This window comes from Oncorhynchus clarkii, chromosome 17 (assembly GCF_045791955.1).
Source record: "Oncorhynchus clarkii lewisi isolate Uvic-CL-2024 chromosome 17, UVic_Ocla_1.0, whole genome shotgun sequence".
Taxonomy (NCBI): Eukaryota; Metazoa; Chordata; class Actinopteri; order Salmoniformes; family Salmonidae; genus Oncorhynchus; species Oncorhynchus clarkii.
In genome coordinates this window covers 70,081,608-70,096,085 of record NC_092163.1, presented here as the reverse complement: position 1 = coordinate 70,096,085, position 14,478 = coordinate 70,081,608, and the positions used below count along the sequence as shown (strand labels likewise).

The following is a 14,478-nucleotide window of genomic DNA, read 5'->3' as shown; positions in this document are numbered from 1 at the left end:
TCAGGGTGCAGGAAAAATAACAGATTCAAATCAGATATACAAATCAATAGGATTTGAGTCACTTCAAAATGATGGCTTGAGAGACTTACCCAGAAAGACTCACCGGTGTAATCACTGCTAAAGGTGATTCTAACATGTATTGACTAAGGGGTGTACTTACTTAAAATAGATATTTCTGTGTTCCATGTTCAATAAATGCAAACATTTCTAAAAACATGTTTTCACTTTGCCATTATGGGGTATTGTGTGTAGATGATGGGTGAGAAAACAATTGTACATTTTAATCCATTTTGAATTCAGGCTGTAACACAACAAAATGTGTAGTAAGTCAAGGGGCAAGAATACTTTCTGAAGGCACTGTAGTTAAGCATTTGAGGAAATGAGTTAAGCATTTGAGGAGTCTTTCTGATGGTATTGTATTGGGGATCCAGTTTTTCCCAAAGACGGCTCCCCCTGATGGTGAGACAGAGCTAAGGCTGTGTGGCTGGGAGTTCCAGTCTCCTCTACGACCAGCCATCATCAGCGAGGAGACCCACCTGGTGCGAGTGGGAGCGACTCCCTGCACTGTGCTGTCAGAGAAGAGCAATAGTACACAGTGAGTAACACACACAAACAGACAGAATACATAGAGACATACAAACTCAACCCAAATCAGCTCTGTGAAACAATTTTATGCTGAGGCTATAGGCATCACTGATCTTTCTCGCTGACCCTTCCTAGGCTGGTGTGTAGCATTCACCCTAAGGTTCCGGGTCCATCCCAGGATCTCAACATCACCGTGGCGGTGCATGAGGGGAAGGTGGAGGGACGCTACTCAGTTGAAGGCCAGGACCAAATGATAGGGTTCACTTTTGTGGTGAGGAGGATTACATTTATTTTATTGTTGACACAGTAAAAACTGAATTTGCATTAGAGAGGCTTCCATTTAATAAAACCCTAAATGTTATATTAGATACATAACTCTCAATCCATGATAAGGCAGAGGATGTAAATCCAGAATTAACTGACTACTTTAACATAGAACTTCAGTCAGTTTTAGAATAAGTATCTAGCAATAGGCTGGTGTTAAATATCTCAAACTAAAATCATTGTTTTTGAGACAAAATCACTCACTCAACCCTAAATCTCATCTAGATCTATTATTGAATAATGTGGTGATTGAGTAAATTGAGTAGATTAAACTGCTGGGTATAACCCTAGATAGCAAGATGTCATGGTCAAAACATATAGACTCAATGGTTGCTAAAATGGGAAGAGGTCTGTCTAAGGCAATGCTCTGCTTTCTTGACAACTAAATCAACCAGGCAGGTCCTACAGGCCCTTGTTTTGTTGCACATGGGCTACTGCCCAGTTGTGTGATCATGTGCGTCAAAGAAGGACATAGGAAAATTGCAGTTGGTCCAGAACAGAACAGCACATATTTCACTTAGATGTACATGGAGGGTGAATGTCAGTGATATGCATGTCGAGGAGAGATTGACGGCATCACTACTGGTCTTTGTGTGAGGTGTTGATGTGTGAAAGGTACTGAACTGTCTGTTCAAGCAGTTGGCACACAGGGTCAGACACTCATCAGTACCACACAAGACATGCAGCCAGAGGTCCCTTCACAGTCCCCAGGTCCAGAACAGAAGCTGGGAAACACACGTTATTCAATAAAGCCATGAGTTAAATATAGGTTATATAAAAACGAGTACATGTACTCTCTGCCACCCCAGGTAACTTAAACTAGCAATAAAACCAGATTTAAAAAACCAGATAAAAGAACATTCAATTCTACGGGATCAGTGTCCCTCCTCCGGGACAGTTGAGCTAACGTGCGCTAATGTGATTAGCATGATGTTGTAAGTAACAAGAACATTTTCCAGGACATAGACATGTCCTATATGGGCAGACAGCTTAAATTCTTGTTAATCTAACTGCACTGTCCAATTTACAGTAGCTATTATAGTGAAAAAATCCATGCTATTGTTTGAGGAGTGTGCACAACAACAACATACTTTTATCACGGTGACTGGTTTTATATATTCACCTCTGAAGGTAAATAATGTACTTACATTCATTAATCTTGCTCTGATTTGTCATCCTGAGGGTCCCAGAGATACAATGTAGAAAATAGTAAAAATAAAGAAAACCCCTGGAATGAGTAGGTGTGTGCAAACTTTTGATTGGTACTGTATGTATGTAACTGCTAAATTAAAGGAAACAGCTGAGTAAATGAGGGATACAAAGTATATTGAAGGCAGGCGATTCCACACAGGTGTATGTGTTATACCGTGCATTCGGAAAGTAGACAGACCCCTTGACTTTTTCCACATTTTGTTATGTTACAGCCTTATTCTAAAATGGATTAAATAAAAAAATAATTGTCATCAATCTACACACAATACCCCATAATGACAAAGTGAAAACAGGTTTTTAGAATGGTTTCCAAATGTATTAAAAATGAAAAACGGAAATACCTCATTTACATAAGTATTAAAATCCTTTGCTATGAGACTCAAAATTGATAGGAGTCCACCTGTGGTAAACTAAATTGATTGGACATGATTTGGAAAGGCACACACGTGTCCATATAAGGTCCCACAGTTGACAGTGCATGTCAAAGCAAAAACCATGAGGTTGAACAGAGGTAGAGATCAGAGACAGGTTTGTGTTGTGTTGAGGCACAGATCTGGGGAAGGGTACCAAAATATTTCTGTTAGCATTGAAGTTCCCCAAGAACACAGTGGCCTCCATCATTGTTAAATAGAAGAAGTTTGGAACCACCAAGAATCTTCCTAGAGCTGGCCACCGGTCCAAGCTAAGCAATCGGGGGAGAAGAGCCTTGGTCAGGGAGGTGACCAAGAACCTGATTGTCACTCTGAAGGAGCTCTAGAGTTCCTCTGTGGAGATTGGAGAAACTTCCAGAAGGACAACCATCTCTGCAACACTCCACCAATCAGCCGTTTATGGTCGAGTGGCCAGACGGAAGCCATTCCTCAGTAAAAGGCACCTGACAGCCCGCTTGGAGTTTGCCTAAGGCACCTAAAGACTTGCAGACCATGAGAAACAAGATTCTCTGGTCTGATGAAACCAAGATTGAACCCTTTGGCCTGAATGCCAAGCGTCACGTCTGGAGGAAACCTGGCACCATCCCTACAGTGAAGGCATGGTGGTGGTAGCATCATGCTGTGGGGATGTTTTTCAGTGGCAAGGACTGGGATAATATTCAGGGTCAAGGGAAAGTACAGAGAGATCCTTGATGAAAACCTGCTCCAAAGCGCTCAGGACCTCAGATTGGGGTGAAGGTTCACCTTCCAACTGGACAATGACCCTAAGTGCACAGCCAAGACAACGCAGGAGTGGCTTCGTGACAAGTTTCTGAATGTCCTTGAGTGGCCCAACCAGAGCCCAGACTTGAACCCGATCGAACATCTCTGGAGGGACCTGAAAATAGCTGTGCAGTGACGCTCCCCATCCAACCTGACAGAGCTTGAGTGGATCTACAGAGAAGAATTGGAGAAACTCCACAAATACAAGTGTGCCAAGCTTGTAGCGTCATACCCAAGAAGACTAAAGGCTGTAATCACTTCCAAAGGTGCTTCAAGAAAGTACTGAGTGAAGGGTCTGAATACTAATGTAAATGTGATATTTCAGTTTTGTACTTTTATAAATTTTCAAAATAAAAAAATAAAAACTTTTCATTTGGGGTATTGTGTGTAGATTGATGAGGAAAAAAACTATTTTATCAATTTTAGAATAAGGCTGTAACGTAACAAAATGTGGAAAAAGTCAAGGGGTCCGAATACTTTGCAAATGCACTGTATATATTTTTAATTCATCCTAATGTCTACTTTTGTATCCAGGAGCCAAGTATCACAGAAATCACTCCTGACTACGGGCCTCAAATAGGGGGAACCTTGGTCACAGTGACAGGGCCTCACTTGAACGCTGGGATGATAAAGACTGTGTCTATAGGAGACCAGGACTGCCCCATCAAGAGGTAATTATGGGCATCCACCTCTCTGTTTTCGTTGGTTTCTGCTGTGTAATTTGCTCTCTCAAGGTCTTTCATTGGAACTAAACAATGTGTCCCTTTCTTAGTATGTGTCTGTCTGTATCTACGGTATATTAGTGTTCATAATATTATGTTTTTGTCCCACTTGTTACGCTGTCTCTGCCAGTGTCACTGAGGGTACTGGGACCATGTCCTCCATAGTCTGCCTGTCCAAAGGGTTGGCAGTGGTGAAGAAGGTGCCTGTCAGGGTTTTCATTGACAAATCCCAAGTGGCTACTACCAAGATGTTTCACTACAAGAAGAACCCTGTGATCACTGTGATACAGCCAGTCTGCAGCTTCAGAAGGTAGGCCATACTTAATCCTGGTTACCCAGAAGTAAAATTCTCACAATGTTGTCACTTCCCGAATCTGTCCACGAGAGATTAGGTCGTACTTTACTCACTGGCCAGCTGGCATCATCTGGGTGCTTCAGGGCATAGCTGACTGACAAATGCTGCTTTATAGAACTGTAGAAAACAGTTGAAAAGACAGTTGATAGCAGGCATGGTGTTAGATACAATGACAGAGCAGCCAGTAATGAGGCAAGTGCATGCAGTGCAGTGCCTACACTTTTAGCTGAGGGAAAACATGCCGTGCAGGAAATGTTCAAACTCTCTTGAGACAATTAGGTAAATCTAAGTGAAGATTTTGCCAAAATAAATAGACATGCTGAGTGAGACCTGTTGTGTGTCCATTTGTGGGTCTTATTTCAGCAACTGCCACAACTATTTGAAAAATAATAAAGAATAAACTGCAAATTGCGCTGGTTTCCTCTCAATGGACACTCAGCAATAGTGACCTATAACACCAAGTTTGTATTCGTTTGTTTTTATTTGTTGAATCGTGTGATTAAGTGGATCCAAAATCATCATCAAAGGCAGTAATCTGGACTCTGCGTACAACACTGTGATCCGCTACAAATCCCACAACCCCTCACAGAAGCTTCTGCAGCGTGTAAGTTATCCTCTAGGGTTAACAACTCTGGGCCTCATGAACCTAAGATGGAGGTAACATCTATGAAATGTGAGTAAGTTATCCCCAGAATACTGTTATTGACACTTTGAATGTAACCCAGGTCTGCAACGGCACAGCAACCCCCACACATATGGAGTGCTTCGCCCCTGTTTTCCCCAGGAATGAGACCGACAAGGGCATCATCATTATCAACATGGACGGGGCCAACAAACTTGTGGTGAAGCGCTTCGAATACCAACCAGACGCCAGCATCACCCCCTTTGAGTACGAAGGCAACGTACTGAGCCTGAGCCCTGGACAGACTGAGGTTTCCCTGCATGTACGTTCACAATCATACACACAGGCATTATCAACCAGCTACGTAGTCAGTCAATCAAGTACAGTAACTCTATTCTACAATTGAACAATCGATTGCTGTGTAAATCTGACCATGACTGTTGTTGTACCAGTAGTGTAAGTAGTTGATTTCTTAATTTCTTAGGTCTCAGCGGACAAAGCTAATTGGTTGAAATGACATTATAACCAGCTTACAACTAACCCGTTTCGGCCCCTGTAGTAAATAATAACAAGGCTCCAATAAGTACCACAATGAGACAATGAGTCTTGCTCTGCCATGTTCTGTAGCACAACAAGCTGAGCATGGTGAGTCCCTGTATGGAGATTACAATGAGCATTGGAGGTGTGGACTGTGGTGTCCAGGTACTGGACAACGAACTGACCTGCAGGATCCCCAAGAATCTCATCATCCCCAGTGAAGGGTCACCTGTCAGGGTGAGCTACTCTGCTTACTGGTTAACCTAATTGAACTTAACCCTTAGTTAACCATTTTCATGCCTCTTCTATAGTAAACCAAACTGGGCCTTTAGTAAACAGGTTTTGGGTCAATTCCATTTAAATGAATTGGAATTAGAATTTCAGTTTACTTTGACTGAATTGGAATGGAATTGACCCCGAACCTTCTTATGGATAGGGGGCAGTATTCAGAAGTTTTGATGAATGAGGTGCCCAAAGTAAACTGCCTGTTATTCAGGCCCGGAAGCAAGGATATGCATATAATTGGGAGTATTGGATAGAAAACACTCTAAAGTTTTCAAAACTGTTATAATAATGTCTGTGAGTATAACAGAACTGATATAGCAGGCGGAAACCCGAGGAGAATCCATCCGGGAATTTGTTTTTTGAGCTCACCACTCATTATAATGGCTGTCTATGGGAATATGAATGGAATACCTCCCAGATTGCAGTTCCTAGGTTTTCCAGTAGATGTCAACAGTCTTTAGAAAGAATTTCAGGCTTGTTTTTTGAAAAATGAACTAGAATTTGTAGTTTTTCTAAGAGCTCCCATTTTGGCTGTAGTGTTGTGGTGCGCGTCGGTGAGGGCGCACACTTCGTTATTTATCTCCGGTAATGAACATACTATTCTATGTTTTAATTTATTTACATATTAGGGTACCTGAGGATTGATTAGAAACATTGTTTGACTTGTTTGGACTAAGTTTATTGGTAACTTTCGGGATTAATTTGTATGCGTTTTGAACGAGTGAAACCGGTGGATTACTGAGTCAAGCGCGCCAACTAAACTGACATTTTTGGGGATATAAAGAAGGACTTTATCGAACAAAAGGACCATTTGTTATATATCTGGGACCCTTGTTATTGCAACCAGAGAAAGATCTTCAAAGGTAAATTATTTTATTTTTGACTTTCTTGATGCCTCTGCTTGGTTGGAAAATGTATGTAATGTTTGTATGCGGGGCTCTGTCCTCAGATAATCGCATGGTGTGCTTTCGCCGTAAAGCCTTTTTTAAATCTGACAAACCGGCTGGATTATCAAGAAGTTAAGCTTTTAAACAATGGAAGACACTTGTATTTTCATGTTTAATATTATTAATTTTGTGTTTTGAATTTCACACTCTGCAATTTCACCGGATGTTGTCGAGGTGGGGTGCTAGCGGCACGCCTATCCCAAGTTAAAAGCAAGCCATCAATCCATAAGTAAACTGTTACTAAAGTAAAGTGATATAAAAACGAGGTCTGAGTGATATCCTGGTTTCTGTCCCAGGTGTTTGTGAATGGGCATGCCTATGAGGTGGGCACTGTGGTCTTCTTCAGCAACCCTGTCAACACAGTGGGTGTGGTGATGGGGATCTTTGCTGCATTGTGCGTTGGCGCTGCCCTGGCTTTCATCTCCATGAAACATGTGAGGAGGAAAAAGAAAGGTGAGAACCGTTACTGTCCGTAGGATTTGCTACCATGAGGTTACCTTGGGATTCGCTTTCATCTGCCAGTACAGTTATTGGAGCTTAGTTTTATAACCCTGTTTCAGGATAACTTTCCTGCAATGTAGGACATTTTAAACTTGTAGTGTATTTGAGGTTTAAATAGGCTTCTGAAGTTTGTAATTTCCACTTTGAAATTTCAGATTTGAGAAAAGTGTATCAACCTATACAAATATTCCATTAATTATAATCCACATAACAATATACATTTCCTGTTGCTGCAGAATATTTTTTGCTGCTGTAGCAAATGGCTCATATTAAGATCATATATTTGTACTCTCAAATTTGGACTCTTCAGACCAAAGGACAGATTTCCACCGCTTTCATGTCCATTGCTCCTGTTTTTTGGACCAAGCAAATCTCTCCTTTATTAGTGGTTTCTTTGTTATCTTGTTATAATGTTATCTTCAATTTGCTCACGTCTACTAAGTATCTAAAGTTGTTTGCTTTGATTTAAGTATGTACAGTACAAGTCAAGTTTGGACACCTATTAGGTCAAGGGTTTTTCTTTATTTTTACTATTTTCTACATTGTAGAATAATAGTGAAGACATCAAATCTATTAAAGAACACATATGGAATCATGTAGTAACCAAAAAAGTGTTAAACAAATCTAAATATATTTTATTTGCATTTTCTTCAAAGTAGACACCCATTGCCTTGATGACATCTTTGCACACTCTTGGAACTGTCTCAACCAGCTTCACCTGGAATGCTTTTCCATACGTCTTGAAGGAGTTCCTACATATGCTGAGCACTTGTTGGCTGCTTTTCCTTCACTCTGCAGTCCAACTCATCCCAAACCATCTCAATTGGGTTGAGGCCAGGTGATTGTGGAGGCCAGGTCATCTGATGCCTCACTCCATCACTCTCCTTCTTGGTCAAATAGCCCTTACACAGCCTGGAGGTGTGTTGGTTCATTGTCCTATTGAAAAACAAATGATAGTCCCACTAAGCGCAAACCAGATGCACAATGCTGTGGCAGCCATACTGGTTAATTGTGCCTTGAATACTAAATAAATCACAGACACTGTCACCAGCAAAGCACCATCACACCTCCTCCTCCTCCATGCTTCACGGTGGGAACCACACATGTGGAGATCATCCTTTCACCTACTCTGTGTCTCACAAAGACTCGGCAGTTGGAACCAAAACTCTCAAATTTGGACTCTTCAGACCAAAGGACAGATTTCCACCGGTTTAATGTCCATTGCTCCTGTTTCTTGGACCAAGCAAGTCTCTCCTTTATTAGTGGTTTCTTTGCAGCAATTTGACCATGATTCACTCAGTCTCCTCTGAAGAGTTGATGTTGAGATTTGTCTCTTACTGGAACAATGTGAAGAATTTGTTTTGGCTGCAATTTCTGTGGCTGGTAACTCTAATGAACTTGCAGCAGAGGAAACTCTGGGTATTTCTTTCCTGTGGCGGTCCTCATGAGAGCCAGTTTCATCATAGCGCTTTCTGGTTTTTGAGACTGCACTGACATTTTTCAGATTGACTGACCTTCATGTCTTAAAGTAATGATGGACTGTCATTTCTCTTTGCTTATTTGAACTGTTCTTGCCATAATAATGGACTTGGTCTTTTACCAAATAGGGATATCTTCTGTATACCACCCCTACGTTGTCACAACACAACTGATTGGCTCAAATGCATTAGGAAGGAAAGAAATTCCACAAATGTACTTTTAATAAGGCACACCTGTTAATTGAAATGCATTCCAGGTGACTACAGTACCTCATGAAGCTGGTTGAGAGAATGCCAAGAGTGTGCAAAGCTGTCGTCAAGGCAAAATGTGACTACTTTGAAGAATCTAAAATATATTTAGATTTGTTTAACACTCTTTTTGGTTACTACATGATTCCATATGTATTATTTCATATTTTTGATGTCTTCACTAGTATTCTACATTGTAGAAAATAGTAAAAATAAAGAAAAACCCTGGAATGAGTAGGTGTGTCCAAACATTTGACTGTACTGTATATTACTGGATCTATACACTATTTGCCTGATGACTCAAACTGAATTCTTCCACTGCTCACTACATACAGTACTTCACTCTGAGGCTCCCATCGTTGAAGTTGTTTCTGGGGAAGTCAAAATGAGGGGTGTTGTACAAAACAAATTCATAAGCGATTGGATCATCTGTAACCAATCAACGCCAATGACGAATTTTCAATTGTCGCTTTACCCATGTGTGTTCTGTGTCCAAACTTTTGACTGGTACTGTATATGACAATGTCATTAATTGTGTTGATTTAGAAATTTCAGCCAATGTAGAGACTCGTTTAGCAAGGATGTCCGTCCGCAGAAGAATAAGCAGCAACCCTGACCTGTCGCCCACAGGTGACTATAGACGAGGTGAGACCCTTGATGTGATCATTGATTATGATTCATCAATCTTGTTATTCAAATTCACTCATCAATGTTTCCTCTGTACTCCAGACCTGTCCTCCCAGCCGAGCCAGACGACAGGCTCAGGAGGGATAATCTTCCATGGCCTGGTCTACACTGCCACCTTTGACCCCTTGGCCGTGCCTCTGATCTCAGTGGACACCCTGAAACCTGAGCTCCTGGAGGAGGTCAGAGACGTCCTGATCCCAGCCGACACTGTCAACATTCACCGCAACCAGATCATTGGCAAAGGTATGGATAGACCGGTCCCAGATTTGTTGGTGCTGTCTTGCCGACTCCTATTGTCATTGTCATGCCAAACTAATCGGGACCTCCTCAGATACTGAGAGAAGAAACGTGTTTCTGGCAGTCAGATTCAATTCATTAGAGTCCATCCATTTCTATTTCCACTCAATCACATGTTCATATTTTTTTCATTTTACAAGTATGTAACTAGACTAGAGCAATATCCCCAAAAACACTGATGTCATTTTGTTGTTATTCAGGTAATTTTGGGACTGTGTACCATGGTTACCTAACAGACAACAAGAACCAAGAACAGTTAATCCACTGTGCTGTTAAAGCAATGAACAGTAAGTTGATTATTTACATTTTGAGTCCTCTTGCCATAAACAACTATGCTCGTCATTTGCTGAGTGTATATCCTGCTAGTTTCATGTAGAACAATGCTCTCTCTCGCACTCTCTCGCTCTCTCTCACTCTCAGGGATCACGGCCCTGGAGGAGGTGGAGCAGTTCCTGAGAGAGGGCATCCTGATGAAGGAGTTCCACCACAACAACGTTCTGTCCCTGCTGGGCATTCTTCTGCCTCAGGAGGGGCTCCCCCTGGTGGTGCTGCCCTATATGAAATATGGAGACCTGCGCCACTTTATACGCTGTGAAAGGAGGGTAAGTCAGCCTATAGGGCCTTTCTTTGTCAAAGTAAATGGACAGAAATGCCAGATTTAACTGATACTTAACCTTTTTCACCAGTGTACTGCAGATTACTGCAAGTGCTTTGGTTTTATTAACTCTTAAGTATCCACCCCCTTTATAAATGTTCACCTAAAATGACATACCCAAGTCTAACTGCCTATAGCTCAGGACCTGAAGTAACCATGTGAAAGGAAGCACTTTGAAGTCTGTAGAAATGTGAAATTAATGTAGGAGAATATATATATCACATCTGGTAAAAGATAATGCAAAGAAAAAAAATGCAAGAGAATGGCCATAATGTATTAATCCAGCCCAGGTGCAATTTAGATGTTGGCCACTAGATGACAGCAGTGTAAGTGCAAAGGTTTAGACTGACCCAATGAACCATTGTATTTCTGTTAAAAAAAATTGTATCAAGACTGCCCACATGTACATAATTCATTTATTAATCACTTTCCAAGTACATAACTGTGCACTCTCCTCAAACAATAGCACGGTTTTCTTTCACTGTAATAGCTACTGTAAATTGGAGAGTGCAGTTAGATTAACAATAATTTAAGCTTTCTGCCAATATCAGATATGTCTATGTTCTGGGAAATGTTCTTGTTACTTACAACATGCTAATCGCATTAGCCTACATTAGCTCAACCGTCCCGTAGGGGACCCACCGATCCTGTAGAGATTTTAATGATATCTCACCAACGACTCCTGTGCTATTCTTTCTCTCCTCCTCCAGAACCCAACAGTGAAAGACCTGATTGGCTTTGGGCTGCAAGTTGCCAAAGGGATGGAGTACCTGGCCCAGAAGAAGTTTGTACACAGAGACCTGGCAGCTAGGAATTGCATGTAAGTCAAGGGCAGCCCTGTCACTCATTGGACACGCCAACACACACACACACACACACACACTCACTACTGACTCTAAACACACCCACTCACATACAATCATCATATACGCTGCTGCTACTTGGTTTATCATATATCCTGATACTAGTCACCTTACCCCTAGAAATAGAGTGCCTACATCTATCGAGCCAGTATCCCTGCACATTGTAAATATGGTACTGGAACTGACTGACCCTCTATATATTATGCTTACTTACTTTCTTCTGTTCTTCTTATTTGTATTTATTGTGTGTTTTTGTTCTACCTTGTGTTATTTTTAGTGTTACAATGTTATTGATTACTGCATTGTTGGGTTTAGAACTTGCAAGAAAGGCATTTCACTGTACTAGTGCATGTGACATTCTAAGTTGAAACTAATGTAAATACTATTTCTCAATCCAGGACCTGGCAGTCCCGTCTTTAATATCTGTTTATTATAATCTATTATCTATTGTCTCTTTAGGCTTGATGAAACGTTCACGGTGAAGGTGGCAGACTTCGGCATGGCCAGAGATGTGTTTGACAAGGAGTACTACAGCATCCAGAACCACAAGAAGGCCAAGCTGCCAGTCAAGTGGATGGCCATAGAGAGCCTGCAGACACAGAAGTTCACCACTAAGTCAGATGTGGTGAGTGGACATGTCCTTAGTTAGCATACTCTGTATACTTGATCTGTCTTGACTCTAGCTCTTTACCCTTTGTCTTCACAGTGGTCATTTGGGGTCCTGATGTGGGAGCTGTTGACCAGAGGAGCTAGCCCCTATCCTGAAGTGGACCCCTATGACATCACTGAATTCCTGTTGAAGGGGCGCAGGCTTCCCCAGCCACAGTTCTGCCCTGATGCCCTGTAAGTGTTTCTGGGCTTATTTTCTACCCCGTAAACTAAGAATTTGAAAAAATTATCTCAGATGAGCTTGGTTGTTGATGGTGTTTGTTGTTTTTCTAGGAACTCTTGATTGTTGATGGTGTTTGTTGTTTTTCTAGGAACTCTTGATTGTTGATGGCGGTTGTTGTTTTTTTAGGTACTCATGGTTGTTGACGGCTTCTCTGTCTTGGTTGTTGATGGCTGCTGTTGTTTCTCTACAGGTACTCAATCATGCTGGAGTGCTGGAACCCGGAGCCGGAGCTCAGGCCTGATTTCCACACGCTGGACCAGGAGGTGCTGGAGATCTGGTCCTGCCTGGAGGGAGAGCACTACATCAGCCTTAAGGTAACCTACGTCAACCTGGACCAGCCACGGCCCTACCCCGCCGCGACCGCCTCCGCTGACAAGGCTGAAGCCTCTTCTGGATCAGAGTCAGACAGCGTTATGTCCAACTGACTGGACCACACCAGAACTGACTGGACCACACCAGAACTGACCAGACCAGGACAGGGACAGTAGAGAGAGGTCAGAGGGCACGGATGAAAGGCTTCTTCTTTTCCTATCCACGCAGTATGCAGAAAGAATCTTGCAGTTCTGTTACTTGAGACTGGATTGGGAAGGAATAAAACATTGACTATTGACTAAATTTGTCCAATTGTGTGAGCAATGACACTGAATTTCAATGGAGTTTCCCCCACCTTGTGTGTACACAAATTATGTCTATATCATATTTTTGTGTACTTTTAATGTTTTCTTAAAGGTAGGTTTTCAGTTGGAGAAATTGCATTTATGGGACACCAAGTGAACCCTCTCCATGTCTGAAGCACAGCTGTAAATATGAACAAATGAATGTAAATGTCTGAAATGTGGATATGTTATGCTAATTAATTACTATGATTTAAGCTTGACATTAATATGTTTAATAGGATGGATATAGTATGTCAGATTTTGCTAACTTTTTTGCTATGGCTGTGTTTACACACTGATATTTTTGTCACTATTGGTCTTTTGACCGATCAGAATTGTGCTGCATGTGTAAACACAGTTTTCGAGATGGTCAATTGTGTTGATCATTTGATTTATGGTATGAAATATGTCCAATGACCAAACTGGTCAACTTTTCTGCATTTACACAGGCACCCCAATTCTAATATTTTTTTCACTAACTAATTGGTCTTTTGGCCAAACAGATCTGAAAAAGATCTGATGTGAAAAGATCTGATGTGAAAAGATCTGATGTGATTGTCAAAAAAAAGAATTAGCGGCGGGAAAAATCTGAATTGGGCTGCCTGTCAACTGGGCTGCCTGTCAACTGGGCTGCCTGTCAACTGGGCTGCCTGTCAACTGGGCTGCCTGTCAACTCAGCCCTTGAGATTCACAAGGACACACTTCTGAGAGGATAGTTCAGTTAGCCATCCTTGTGAATGGGTAAGCTTTAAATTGCCCTTCCTCTTCAGAGAAAATCATAATAGGAATACTAATTGATACTCAGGGAGTCAACATATACATTTGTCTGGTTTGAGAAATAAACCTGTCTTTTATTAAAGGGAAAGTCTGGGATGCTGCATCCATGTTTGGACTTCTAAATGAATGATACTGTATATACCCATTGATTCTTAAAAAATACAACTTAGAACTGCCTCGTGAGCTTAGTTGAACTGTCACACCCCATCAGAACCATAAATATAAGCTTGTTTTACTCCATTGTTTGTAAACAAACACTGTATAGCCTCAACATGGTTAAAACTATACTTTTGATACCATGGATGGTCAGTCCTTGTATTCATAGCTTTGTTAGTGGTTAAAATTCTCCAGCCCCATCCCTCAGCTGTTTACCAAAACAAGTAGGGGGTGGCTGCTTTGATGTTGTTTGAACTGCGGACTGCCCATTTAACTCTGAGCTGAAGTATGCCTCTACTGCTTGTTAGTCTTTGAATCCATCACTAGAGGTCAGTAAAAACCTTTGTCATGAGTACTTTTGCTGCAGTATTCTGCACATCATCAGACCAAGGTACACGCCAGACCTTTGTTACAACAATCTATGTTTCACACTACAATGCTTAAAGGAGATAAGAGGGATGTTTACTTTGCGTAAGGAAATGGTT

The 14,478-nt window shown here is 41.4% G+C and overlaps 1 protein-coding gene across 1 annotated transcript in view; it reads left to right on the top strand.

Moving 5' to 3' along the window:
• Positions 1–13,937, top strand: part of LOC139369916 (macrophage-stimulating protein receptor-like) — a 31,287-nt gene extending 17,350 nt beyond the window's left edge. Inside the window, exons 6-21 of the mRNA XM_071109198.1 lie at positions 432–595; positions 721–856; positions 3,849–3,985; positions 4,167–4,346; positions 4,896–4,995; positions 5,117–5,335; positions 5,641–5,787; positions 7,079–7,235; positions 9,557–9,655; positions 9,740–9,940; positions 10,195–10,281; positions 10,415–10,596; positions 11,360–11,469; positions 11,972–12,137; positions 12,219–12,355; positions 12,595–13,937. Coding sequence (XP_070965299.1) covers positions 432–595; positions 721–856; positions 3,849–3,985; positions 4,167–4,346; positions 4,896–4,995; positions 5,117–5,335; positions 5,641–5,787; positions 7,079–7,235; positions 9,557–9,655; positions 9,740–9,940; positions 10,195–10,281; positions 10,415–10,596; positions 11,360–11,469; positions 11,972–12,137; positions 12,219–12,355; positions 12,595–12,829 — 2,457 coding nt within the window. The 3' untranslated portion in view covers positions 12,830–13,937. The remainder of the gene's footprint in view (positions 1–431; positions 596–720; positions 857–3,848; positions 3,986–4,166; positions 4,347–4,895; positions 4,996–5,116; positions 5,336–5,640; positions 5,788–7,078; positions 7,236–9,556; positions 9,656–9,739; positions 9,941–10,194; positions 10,282–10,414; positions 10,597–11,359; positions 11,470–11,971; positions 12,138–12,218; positions 12,356–12,594) is intronic.
• Positions 13,938–14,478: the final 541 nt, after the last annotated feature.